We start from the raw sequence: 14,201 nt of genomic DNA on the forward strand, positions 1-14,201 counted from the left end.
ATTCTCCAAATTGGACATGATTCCTAATTAGCTCCCAACCTTAAGTTCACAACAGCCTAGGAGTTCCTAAACCATGAGCCAAACAAATGCAGTATCCTAACTGAAAGAGTGACACTTTCACATCATATTCTTGAGAAACGTCCATCAAAAGTTATCTCAAAATTGACTATTTTGCAGTGCATACACCTGAAGCTTACTTTTTATTAAAACAGGAAAAGCCTAGTATACTGTGTCTTAATTTAGAAGAGTTCTCAACTAATTAAATGGGCACTACCAGCATTCATCGAGAAAGGGGGGGATGAAGGGAAGGAAGAAGGGAAGAGGAATCTCACATTTAAGACTGCTCAGAGCAGAAAAAGAAAAGTAGGAGGGAAAGGTATTTTAGTCTCTCCACCAACCCAGTGTTTCGCTTTTGCACTGCAAAAAGCAAACATCACCTCATGTCAGGTGCCCACAAGTAATATTGCACCCCTGCTCACTGGGAACTGAGCTTGGCTTGCTAATCCACTTCACATGGTTCACTTCTTAGCGTTAATACGCTGAAGTTTCTTGTTATTTATGAAAGTTCAAGCTACATTTGAAAGAACAACATAAGTAGAAAATCATTTCCATCTCATCGCAGGCATGTTGGGCTTTTTTTTTTTTTTAACAGATTATCTGTAGGCGTCTTTTTTTCCCTTACAATTATTATGTTTTCTTTTTTAAAACTTCAGGAAAAACAGAACATAGTAAAGAGCATTACTTCCCTCTTCACATGCTGTTTCTGTGCACAGACTAATTGCATTATAAGAACAAAACACAATCACAAAATCTCATTAACAAAACCCACCAGCATTAGCTTTTCATTTTACTTTAAATCCCAAAGTATATTTTGAAAAACCCTCAAAACTTCACAAGCAAGCAGCAAAATAAAATTTTGGATACCTACTTTAATAATAGATGGCATTTTGGAGTTGAGGTTATCGTAAGTAAAATGCAGACGAGTCCTGAAGGAACATTTGTACAGCAGAGGTTCCTGGTAAAATTCAATTTTACCACTAGCATTTCTCTTATCAAGACATACTGTGCAGTCAGAAAAGTTGATCATCTTCCTCAGTACCAGATCAGTGGCTTTAAAAGAAGTATATAGTTTAAAAAACATAACGCATAAGAAAAATAAGTTAGGCTACATGTTCTTATCTAGAATAAAGCAATACAAAATGGATGGGTGGTCATTATTTAAATCATGAGCTAAGTACTTGCTTATGTGACTAAAGAGAATAATTTAACCTGTCACAGACTTCTTCAGCTGAATACTTGAAAGTGAGGACAAATTAGTTACACCCAATTCAAATTTACATCCCTTCACTGTACCTTAGATCTATTTATAAAATAAGAGTACTGCTTCATGTGCAAGCATAAGACAAATAAATATTATTCTCATTATTCTCCAAGAAAGAATCTTGCAGATTTTCCCAAAAAGTTTTCCTTCAAATCTTTCAAAGCAAACAAAAGCTATTGCAGCAATCACAACATGAAACGTATTTTGTAATTTTGTCATATTAGATAATTCTAGCCAGAACAAAGAAATGGGTCCAGTGGTCAGGAAACCATCACGTAAATTCTCCATTCTAACAGAGATCTTCTGTGTGATCTTGGAGTACTCTTACTGTGCCCAAATTCCACCTCTACAAATGTCAGTAAGAACACCTGGACTTAGGTGCAAACAGTGGTAATTCAAAGATGGAGACATTCAGACACTGAAGACCAAAACAAAAATAAAAAAATTGTCATTTGGGGCTTTTTTTCCCTGAAAATACGAAGCAAGATGAAGCACATCTTGCAGTGGTATGCCACGCTCACTACAGTGTAGCACATTTTACTACCTCTCTAGACAGAGAGTTTTAAGATCTCACAAAGAGTTGTAATGAAATGCCTTAAGATACTACTGCTCATTCACAAAAATAGAAATAGATTCCCTAAGCACTCACTAACAGCAGCAAGCATAAAACTGAAGGATGTTTGTGCTTCAATATAATCAATATTGCTTCAATATAATCAATAAAAAATCAATATAATTTTAATTGGCTCTCCAAAATGAAGGACAAGGGAAAAACTGAGAAGAAATTAAAACAGGAAGTATCTTCTGACAAAGAGCCATTTTTATTTGATTTGATTTTGATATGAATTTGAATGCCTCTACAGTGATACCTAAAACCAAAACACATCCACTCACCAGAGATATCCATAAATGCTCGATCCCAAAACTCATCCACTGTATAGCATTCTGCAGAAGTAATATTCACTGAGAGAACAATATCATCTTCCACATACTTTAATATTAGATTGTTGATCACAATGTTGACATTGTTTACAACACGCCTGATCAGACTCTGAACATAACCTATAAAATGAAACAAATTCTTAGGAGATATAAGGAAGACATGATGCCAAATTCATTTATTACTAGAATTGTTTTTTCCAACTTGTACTTTTTCTTTCAAAATCAAAATTAAAACACACTAAGTATCACTAGCCTTTATTTATCCAAAAATCACAGGACTTAGAACTCTTTAAACATTCAGAGCAGTTAAGTCAATCAGAATCCTGGAAATGTAATAAACTATAGGGAAAAAAGTGTAACTACTAGGAATACGCTCTAGAATAAAAAATAGATTTTTGGTGGCAAGAATCAACTTTCAAACTAATTAAGAAAAAGGAAAACTACGGATTGTTGTACACAAAGAATTTTAATGACAGTAATGTTTTTACTTGAAAGACATTTAGACATAGGTTTGGAAAAATGAACAGCATTTCCTAGGTTACATTTCAAGTATACGCATACTACACCTATTTGTTTTAGAAGTTAACTAAACATTAATATGCCTAGTACATTTTTCATTCTAAAAGCTAATATAGCCACATCATGCTCAGTGAGACCCCTGTGAGACATAACAAAATCAATTGCTGTCAACAACCCAAATAGTAAGGACCTGCACTGATGCCTGTTGGGAAGAAATCCATTTACATTTTTACAGCCATAATGTGATTGGAAAAATGACCTCGTCTGTGAATTCCCAGCATGCAGTAAACACTCATATTTTAACAACATGGTAAAGAAATTAAATACTGCACATATTCATGTCTTTTATGTATATTGAATGTAACTATGGAGCTAACCCATTTCTGCTGGGAAAAAAAATAAAACTAGAAATTTCCATGTTTTAAAATTTGTAACATTACTCACTTCTATCTAAAAATACATTCAATACATTCCATAGAGATCTAGTCTGGTAACTATGCTGAAAAAAAAAAGCCAGTTAATGATACAGTTTTAAATTCAGAGGCTTCAATTGTCTAAGACTACACCTTTTGGGGAGTCCATAGATAGCACTGACAGAAACAAACTTGAGGAAACAAAACTCAAGAACTGTCACTGAAGGCCATATAATCACCCAGTTCTTTGGCAAGGCTCTGACTCATAGGTGAGACCCAAAGAACCAAGGACCAAGGAACTGCCAGAGTTGAAGCACTGTCCATGGTAGCAACTTGTGGATGCCAAGAACCCTGCAATTCCAGGCAACCAGAGATTATTGGATCCAAGAGCTTTACGAAAGCCTCCAGATCTGGCTCCTCAAGTAGCCACTCCAAAGCAAGATGATGCTCTGCAGTACATTATATTCCACATGACAAATTTCAATATTATCTCTTGATTCAAGGCAAAGCATAAACTTTCTGTAAAAAGAGTGTTCAAGGCCAGCTTGGACAGGGCTTTAAGCAACTTGGTCCAGTGGAAGGTGCCCCTGCCGATGGCAGGAGGGTTGGAACTAAACGATCTTTAAGGTCCCTTCCAACCCAAACCATTCTATAATTCTATGAAAAGACAAAAAAAAGCCTCGCACAAAAAACTTTAATGTCTTTAACCCATCTGAAATACATTCCCCAAGAAAGCAAACTGCAATTCATTCCAGTACTCTCAAATTTCATTCTTCTGCACAAAACACCTCATACTCCAAATTTTTGTACAAACTCAGAGACAACAGTAATCAAACATATAGTTCCTTGGAAATATTTACATGATACAAAAATGTCAAAGTTCAACTGAGCCAAATTCCACATCAGGAAGAGGGTTGGGGGGAGGATGGTGGTGAGCACTTCTACCAGTAGATACAGGACTTGATAAGAAACATCTCTCAGAATGATTACTCTCATAAAGAGAAAACCACACCTTTAAACTATTATAAGAATAGTTCTGAAAACAAACTGTCTGAAAACATACAAGAAAAGGACTTAATGTGAACCACTGAGCAGTTAATAAGCAGCAGAAAACATAGTATTAAACAGAAGAAGCAAAGCAGCAGAGGGTAAAATCTAACACACTAACCCTACAGTTTATTTTTCACTCTAATCTACCACGAACTATAAATTAGTTCTGTAAATTTATTCAACCAAATGGAAGGAAAGGTATAAGGATTAACCACATTTTACTGCAATTTGGTTCTATTTGATAATATTCAAGTATTTCACTCAACTTTACATGATTTGTAGGTCAACAAAGACATCCTAGTCTAACTTAGACACTCTGGCCACCTGAATGAAATTTAGGTATTTTATATCATTCAAATACAGTTCAGCTTCTGAAATTATGGATTACCTGGGGGTAAATCAGGGTCAGGAGAAGCTGACTGCTGAACTCGTCGTGGTTTTACTGCTGATTTCATGCTTTCCATGGTGCTGCGGTTTGTTGAACTGGAACCACAACTTTCGTGGTCTTCCTGCTAGAGGAAAGAAAGCAGCTGAGTCAATCAAAAACAAAAAAAAAAAAAGAAGAAAATAAATATGGGGAGACCAACATGGTGAAGTTGTGGTAAACTAAACTTGTGTTATTATTTTTCCATCAATCCAGTTCTGTACATGAGTCTAACTGCACAAATCATTACAAAACTAGCTAGACAACTTTAAAAAAAAATTGTAATTAATACATTCACTTTTATTTTAAAAAAATCATTTAATTATTGTCAATTGAACACTTCTCATTTAGCTGCATTTCTGCTGAAATATTCCTTCAGAGACATAGCTCTGCAGACCACCAAAACAAATACAAGAAAATACTGAATTTTATGAGCTCACACAGCTACACAAGAAACCACCTCACATGGTTCCAAGATGTCAGTCATTCTTCAGCTAATTGAAACTGACTCACAAAGCAAAATATTTTTGCAGACTTTCAGAATAGCTCCAGAAAAGATACATGAACTGAGGACACCTGCTCATCTTGGGCTTATATATAGCTTATTCACCTGAAGGAATTCAGAAGCAGGAAACATGGCTCAATTAGAGTAGATGATATGAACCTTGCAAGGTAAAATTCACAGACACAAGAAAATCTTAATTAGCTGAATTCAGAGTTTTAAACACCTCACTAGTATTCCCATTACATTCCAGAATGACAGTTTAACTACAAAACTCAAGTGCAAGAGAGCCAAGAAAAGTAATGCAAATATTCTTGTATTAGAAAAGCAGGTTAGAAAAGAAGCAAATTACAATTTTTGGCCCAAGCCGAACTATTTCTTCCATTGATGCAGTCTGTTGTAAAAAAGGAACAAAATGCTCTCTGAGTCACGGCACTACTAGGATCAACAATGCGTTCACAAAAGAAGGGTTTGGGGAGCAAATGTCAAGTACTGCAGTATGAAACTGTAATATTCTGTAAATTCTCTAATCACCAAAAAGCAGACAGCTTAAACTGCACTGAGTTTTTGTATAGGATAGATCATGTGTTTCCCTGCATGCTGCTTGGTATTTATAATACTTCTCATATTTCTCTCAGAGAAATTACAAAATGAGATCCTCACATTACTTGCTTCTTAATAGTTTTATGCATGCAAAAATAGAATAAGAAAATAAAAAGTTACGTTACATGTAATGATGCATTTTAAATAAGTCTACAACTTCAAAAACAATTGAAGAGACAGTTTCTTTCCTTCCAGTCTGTCTTTAAAAAAAACAGAACTCAAAGGGTAATTCTCTGATAAAGCTGAAATATCATTTCAGTAAGAAAAAAAGATGAGCAATATAATCTTAGTGGGGCGCATGGAGGGGAGCAGGGAATAAAGCTGAGTTTATTTGAAGAAATTGCAGAAGACAGAAGATAGACCCTAGATAGCTTCTAAAACAAGGCCGAGTTACCATTTCAGGCACTGGAACCAGCTTCCCAGGGAAGTGGTGGAATCACTGTTGCTGGAAGTGCTCAAGAACTGTGTAGATGAGGCCCTTAGTGACATGGTTTAGTGCTGGACTTAGCAGTCCTGGAGCAATGGTTGATGATCTTAAAGGTCTTTTCTAATCTAGTTGATTCTATGATTCAATGTGTATTTTGTAATTAGAAAAGCTCAGTTCCCCTTCATGTCTCCAGCTTACTTAGATCATAGACTTTTAAGCTAAGATTTCTGAAATATCTTTTTAACTATACCTTCTTTCTTGGAAACCAGTGCATATGTAGCATGAACGTATTTTTTCAGATGAGTCATGCTGCTATTTATGTTTTGAACTTGCAAAATACCCTCAGGATGTCAGAGTGACCAAACAGCTCAATTAGCACATTTCCTCCTTTCCTGAGCACACTTATGGATTGCACAGAATGCTGTGGTGGGACTATTTAGTGATTTGATCTGATAGGATCACATTACACTTGCCTTTTAATATTGATGTTGGCTATGAGGAAAAGAAAGGGGGGGCAAGAGGATGGGAAAGGCAGTCTATTTTTGAATTGTTGATTGTATCAACTATATTCAAGAGTAAGTTTTCTATCTTCATACTGACATGACCACATTAAATGAATCTTCTCATAACTTCATGCAAAGTCTATGTGATACTTTAATCATACAGAGTATAACTAATGCTTGAAGATGAAATAAAGGCAGTTTACACTTTTACCACTTTCAGAGAGTTAAGAAAACATACTAGCACACCAGGTTTTGAGGAGGTTTGTTTTAAAGTAAAGCGGCGAGAACCCTTAGACTGTCTTAATTTTGAAGGTCTCCGATCTTAGCCTATAAATAAGTTCTATACAATAAGCTTTCTATATTTCCCTGATCTACAAGTCTGTTGCAATGGAAAATGGCTGCAACCATTTAGAGAAGTTGGACCTAAAAGCAACCAAAACAAAAACATACATGTTCCAAGATGATGCCGTAATAAAACACAAAATTTTATCTCAGAAATCAATCCACATCAAGTAACAGAGCATACCTACATTTAAGAAGAATTCAACCTGACCAAACATTTGAAATAAGTTTTTTAATCTGGGATAACATCCATTCATCTCCTTATATTACACAATTATCAAAAAGGTTTTAGAGCTGTACGGCTTTTTTTTTTTTTTTTTTGCTCCTGAACACACACCAATTTCCGCACAGCTACTAATACTTTATAAAACAAATGTTGTACTCTTTTATTACGGGAAGATGATAACAGTGGCCATGACCTTACAGGAACTACATTCCTATGGAGATATATATCCAAAAGCTTTCTGTATCTGCACGCTCCTGTTCAATGTTAACTTTAAGAGCACACTATTAATTTCTCAAACGTGGCTGCCTCATAAGCCCAGAAGTAAAACATGTTCATTAAAGGGATGGGAAAAAGTTCCAAGCAAACTGCCAAAACTAGCATAATTATGAAACTATTTAACACTGGAACCAACTAGAGTCACACACTGTGTCTAGATCACAGTGATGTCATCAGAAACACTCAGCCAAAAGGCACTAAAACTACTGCGCTCCCATAAATCCACCTCACACCAAATGACAAACATTTGAAAGTTAAAGTCAAAATTATACTGGGGGTGGGAAGGGAGTTACATTCTGAAAGTGCTAATAACTGTAGTTATAGCATGAGATTTGATAAATGCCTGTTCATTTTAGCAGTAACAAGTGATTACAAAAAACAGTCATAACATCGGAAAACTAAAATACTCACGATGTATCCAGAGAGATGGTTTTTAAAGAAAATGTCAGTCATTTACAAAAATATGACACAAGCTAGTGGGAAAAGGTAAGTAAAGCCCAGAAAACTTTAAAAAATCTAACATGAGGTCCTGCCTATGTTATACAAATATACCTTGGATTAGGACAAATAGAAGGTTGCACAGCCCTGCTCCTTCTTTTCTTTTGGCAAATGCACCAGAGCAGGTACTCAGATTAAATGTTTTTAGAGAGCACTATGGTTACTTCTAAAACTATCTGAGTCATAAGTAACATGCTAAAGACACCTAGGCTAGTAAATTCACGTGCAAGTTCCTCAATTTTCTACTGCAATATAAAACAGTTACTGCCAGATTTAAAGCAAATTAAAGCTGACAACACCTGAACACATAACAGATGAGGGTTATTACCATCTTTCCTAACAGGCGAAGCTTATTATCTTTGTTTGTTTTTCTGTTTTCCAAATTCAAAATACACACTACTTTTTTTCTTTAAAATGACACTCTCTCATTTTAAAATACATAAATGTGCAAGGCCTCCAAAACACATCTTATGCATGCTTTATGCGAAAATACTGCTTCCTTTTGGGGATCACTTAGCTATTTATGCAAATATAGTCCTGCTTTTATCAAATCAAGTTAAAGAAAACAAGTTCTTGGAGAGGAAAAAAAAATCATAGTACACTAATTTCACAACAACATTTCTGCTGGCTAGCATAGATCAAGCATTACTTGCAAACAAGTCAGCAACTTTACTACAATCTCCGTAATTCGCTGCACAATTATCCTGCAAGGAAAACTTTACTAAGAGTTAATAACAAACGGAAATATGGAGACAGAAAATTAATATTATTTTTCTAACAAACAGCAAACTAGCATAACAACAATGAAACAGAGAAAAATCAGTGACCTGAACATGACATCTGTAAGTATTTTTGAAAGTGTTCATAGTCTAATGCACATTAACTTTAAAATTATATACCTGGATGTATACTTAAAAATGACAGTATAAAATACAGAAGATTTAGCCAAATCAGACTGTCTTACTATTTTGTAGAATTATTAAGGCATTCTGTATTATATATGGAAATTACACTTTCAAATATCTATTCAAGACAGGCCATTTTCTTTCTTTTGCTGTCACAAAACCCAATTTTGAATCTTTTTGAACTGGCAAACCACATAGAATGAGTGTTCACAGATTAAGCTCTCTCTCTAAGGCAGATGAGAACATGATGGAAGACCTTTATTTTCCTACTAGATTCTTTTTTTTTTTTCAGTATTATTTCCCTTAGGAACATGTCAAAAATAAACTATTAAAATTATGTACTCCACTATGAAAGAGAAATACAAAGGAATTTGAGGAAGAGATGCAGTGGTAACAAACCTTGATGGGGGAGGGGGAACCAACAAGGGTAACCTGGTTAAGAATAATGGACAAACTGGAGCAATCAAGAAATAATTTAACAAGGTCTTTGCCCGTATTTCATCTTTGCACCTGATCTCAGCTGATGTTAGATTCAGAGAAAAGAGTATCAGCAGTGACCAGCAAAGCACACTAAAAGACCTACACTAGATCTACCTCTTGGCCTCTTATCATAAGCCATATTTTGTGAATTCTATAGTAGCATAGCACAATGTGCTCTGAAATAGAAGTATGAGTTAAAAATCCACGTGAAATCTGTGGACAGGCTGAAATGCTGCCACAGCACCCCAGATGAAATCCAAGAAGCCTGTAGCAAGTTTGTTGCAGTGATCCTGCAGAATGTCTGCTGTCTGCCTACTGATTTCTGGGTAATAGCATCTCCCGGTGATGTTGCCACTGTGTTCATTAGCTGATTATCTGAGATGTTTGAGAGGAATGTTCCCTTTTTTACAAGGAAGGGAGCTGTCAGTGTCTGAAAGCCTATGGTGACATGGCTATAGAGCCAAACATAAATAAAACAGGCTATTCTCATTAAGAGTTCCTGAGAAACACAATCCAAGTTTTCAACACCCAAAACAGAGCAACAAATAAAGACTTTGCAAGTCTTCTTGAGGGAAGTGAGTTGTACAGATATCTTCTATTTTGGAAAGAAAGTTACATTATGAACTGCTAACTTATCATTTAGTAAAGTTTAATACATTTATTGGGGGGGGGGGGGGGGGGTGTGACCACCTACCATGACGTAAATACTTTTTAAATAGAAATAAACATCTCAAAATGGCTTTTCTGCAATTTCTCCTATGACAAGATTTTTAAAGATTTCACTCTTCCTCATGTTACAGGAAATCTGCCCAGAGCTTTGGTTTGGGGTGATATTGTAGGGATATCTTACTCCTGTAACATTATTCTGTGCTTGTTTAACACCCAGCACAGGGGAGTCCTGGTCTTTGACTAGAGCTCTCAAAGCTACAAAGAAGAAAACAACAGAGTAAGAAATATTACGGTAGCAACTGGCAGCTATAATAAAGATCTGGCATTACTACAGAAGGAAAGGTGGAAGGGATGAAAACAGAAAAAGCAGTTCCTAAATGTTTGTTCCACAAAACTCCCTGTGCACAGAACTCTTGTCACTCATGAATTTTCAAACCAGGGTGGCCTGAAAGGAAAAGATTCGGGAAGAGAGACATAGCAAAAAGACTGATGCTAGGCGAGCTCCTTCACCAAAACTGCTGATGTGGGACATCCTTCATACAGGATTGATGTGGGCTAAAACTGGTCCCTCTCAGGAAAATACTGCAAAAGCAGTGACCTACAATATTTTTATTCTCTTTTCCAACTTGTGCTCAGAAACCATCAAATCTAATAAAATTAAGAGCATTAAAAGAACTGCTGTTTATTAAAATAAATCTTGAAAACTAATCTGAATAAAGAAGAATATATAATTCAAGTTGAAACAGTTTACTGCCATATATAAAAACTCCAGAACAGTTTTGACTGTTCTGCTGTCATCCAGCCTAACACACAACTCAGGGATTGTTACAGGACCATGACACCCACAGACAGATCCAGACACTGAATTGGTCAGCACCACCACAAACACTTTTTTCTTACACCACTGCATTTCCTCTGTATACAGTACTGGTATTGAAGACAGTTACATTTTTTTGTGTGCTATTCTGGAAGACCCTGTACTGAAAACTGGACATACTCTCATGCTTGTTACAGGTCCCTTGAAATATTAAATAGCTGAGCACCATTTCTCTAGCACTTACAAAGTATGTTGTCCTGTGCACTGCAGGAAGATGGAAACAACCATGGTGAGCATGGCTCAATCACCTCACCAATTCATCACACAACATCTGGGAACCATTAGCAAAAACTTGGCATATCCAGGTCACTCTTCTTGCAATCTGTTCCACCTGCTAGAAGGCTAGCAGTAGTCCCTAGCCCTGTTTCATCTGGCACCAGACACTTCACCATCATATTCCTTTGTGGTGGCAGGTTACCAAGTGTACTTGTTTCCCCACACCATCATAGAGGGTAGCAGCTCCATTTCACACTTTCTTCAGGGGGTACTTTAACCCAACACATTTCCTACTGCAATTTATTAGAAAGCCAGATTCCACATGCAAGATTTCCCTCCACCAAGCACCTGCCAAAGATGTAGTAATAGTTTTTATTACAACATAACATTGCCACCCACTTCCTTCAGAGGAAGGCAGAATACTGTCCAGACCAAGTTTTCCCCTAATCCCAAACACTGTTGAACAGCATACCTACAGCAGGACCCAGCAAACTGAGTAATACACAGCACTCAAACTTCTAACATCACAACAAACTCTGACACATGACAGGGAAAGACCAGGCAAAAGTCTGTGCCTCAGAAAAACTTATTATCCATGAGAGATCCTTTCATTGCTGGGCATCATTCCGGCAGCGTGTGCCTTCAGCAGCTACTGGGGGTTGAAAGAGAGGAAAGGAAGCAATGAACTGGCAATTGATTATACATGTCAATGTCAGAAGGATTAGTATACCCTCTAGGGTCTCCCCAGCTGCCACTGATTTTTACAAATTTATAGGTTATTATCCTTAAAGCAAATAGTTCTCCATCAAAATTGTTTTAAACTAGTCAATATGTTCAAAACTCACTGGAGCAGTGCAAAAAAAAAAGAGGAAAACAAGACTGAATGACAGACAAAATAAAAAATCATTCTGGTTTCCTTAAGATACCAAACTTAAAACCCAGTGCAACTGAAAAGTACTGGGGTCAGATTTTAGCCTATCAGTCCTTTCTTCCTCAGTTACTGTTTGAGATGGGTCCAAGCCAAATTCGAGCTTATGGCCATTTTCCTCATGACAATAACTGAATTCTTCACAAGTTGGGAATGGTATTTTTCAAGATATTTTTATCCAGTACAGGGAGGATCAAGCGAGAAGAGATTTCTCAGTAGCAATACTCAAACTCTCTACAGTTTTCACTGCATTCTACAAATTCAAAAGGACTGGGAATTTCATTAAAGAAAAAGTAAGATCTCAGCAAACAGTAAAATGTACAGCAGGAGACTGACACTAGCAAAAATATATTTCCTCTTTTTAAGAACTATTCTTCACAAGAAAGAATACTTACAATGGCTTTTTAGGGCCATGTTAGGACAAAATTTCATTTCCTAACTTATTTCCAGTAGTTATTCTCATGGAGCATACTTTTTGTGTATTATATGCACATACATGTATGCAAATATATGAATAATATCCAAATAGCTTTACCAAAATCTACTGGGTGAGTATAATGATGAATTTTAGAGACCTCCATACACCTGGCTGAAACATCATTTGTCCTAATTTAGATTTCTAACTTTTCAAATTCTAAACACAGAAGCCAAGCTAGTGAAGGATTTCACTATTTAGTTGTCTCAAGCAAAACTTCCATAAAAGCAAGATCATGATTTTATCAAAATGTTTGCCTTTAAACTTCCAATTATACATTAATAGCCCTACTGGAATTGTAACAACTCCGAATAAAAATAAAATACTAAATTTTAAGTTGACTTCCAACACCAATATGGGGAAGAATACATTTTCACTAAATGTAATTTATCAATTACATCCTATCTAAATAATGTTAAAAACAGACTAAACTACAAAGCTGGACAAGTGGCTGCAAAAGCTTCCTGGTTAATCAATGTAAAAAAAGTACATGCAGGTACAACTTATTCAAAACACATACATTGAGTTTTTACTTACAATCAGTCATTTCTTCTGCAACTGTCAGTCTGTGATGTGTACACCATTTCCAGGAATTTATTGCTCTTTATAATGTACTGCTTTTTAAATAAGGAAGCTTTTGAAACATTACCTTAAACCTAAACAAGCAATAATTTATCTTCTAAAACAGCAATCTATCACACACAACTACCAGAATGCTATACATTAAGAGAAGTGTAGCTGTCAACACTACATTACAACTGTTGCAAAGTTTTACAAAATACCCCTGAAATTACAACGCAACATGATTTTTTTAGTCACACTGGTTAGTCTAAAATACAGTGTGCCTCCTTGCAGGCAGCAGGGACTCTTTATCAGCATCCAACAATAATTATTCTTTCTAGTGATCACCATGTGCATGCCACTTCCTTTCTTACAAAGATTTTGACATACAAAATTCCTCAAATGAATGTACCCTCCTTGGTACAAGCTGATCAGAAGGAATCTTCTTTTTTTTCTTTCTTTTTTTTTTGCTTTACATAAAATTCAGAGCAAATCCCCTTCTTCCAAATATGTGCCAACCCCTTTGAATGGAAAATATCAATTTTGTTTCATCCCTGGTCTAATTTGCAATTAAAGAATGAGTACAGGTTTAAAATAAGGGAGGAAAGTGTCAGTAAGTTGAGTGCCCAAGGGAACAAAACATAAGGAGCTGGGGAGACAAGACTGTGACTGTGCTCAGCTGTGCACTCCAGCCACATGCAGAAGTAAGAGATTAAAAATTGGACAACAGGGTGGAGATGTAAGATTCAAAAGAACTTGGGGAAAAAATATGTATGTGGGAAAGTTAAAAGCCTGGAAACATCCTCTAATCTCATGCATTGCCAAGCAGAAACACTTAGCAAGAATTTAGTGTGGAAGAAGAAAATCATGTATCCTGTTTCAAATCAAAACATGGAACATCATCCGTAACAAAACTACTGAATAACACAGGTTAAGGAATATATTTAAAGCTAGACTCACAAAAATATTCTCTTACATATATAATTTATCAGTTTTTTCTCTATTAATTTATATTAAGAAACGTGTTTTATAAATTTAAGGTTG

General features: G+C 35.9%; 1 protein-coding gene across 8 annotated transcripts in view; it reads right to left on the minus strand.

Moving 5' to 3' along the window:
- Nucleotides 1–14,201, minus strand: part of VPS13B (vacuolar protein sorting 13 homolog B) — a 439,567-nt gene that overhangs the window by 393,193 nt on the left and 32,173 nt on the right. For 6 of the 8 annotated variants that reach the window (XM_062627314.1, XM_062627315.1, XM_062627312.1 and 3 more), the window contains 3 exons: nt 4,634–4,757; nt 2,216–2,383; nt 929–1,110 (listed from right to left, as the gene is read on the minus strand). In XM_062627314.1, the coding sequence (XP_062483298.1) occupies nt 929–1,110; nt 2,216–2,383; nt 4,634–4,757 (474 nt within the window). The remainder of the gene's footprint in view (nt 1–928; nt 1,111–2,215; nt 2,384–4,633; nt 4,758–14,201) is intronic. The other 2 variants (XM_062627313.1, XM_062627318.1) reach the window with 1 other exon arrangement.

Source organism: Pezoporus occidentalis, unplaced genomic scaffold (assembly GCF_034315485.1).
Source record: "Pezoporus occidentalis ecotype Australia unplaced genomic scaffold, CSIRO_AGI_Poc_V1 ctg3, whole genome shotgun sequence".
Taxonomy (NCBI): Eukaryota; Metazoa; Chordata; class Aves; order Psittaciformes; family Psittacidae; genus Pezoporus; species Pezoporus occidentalis.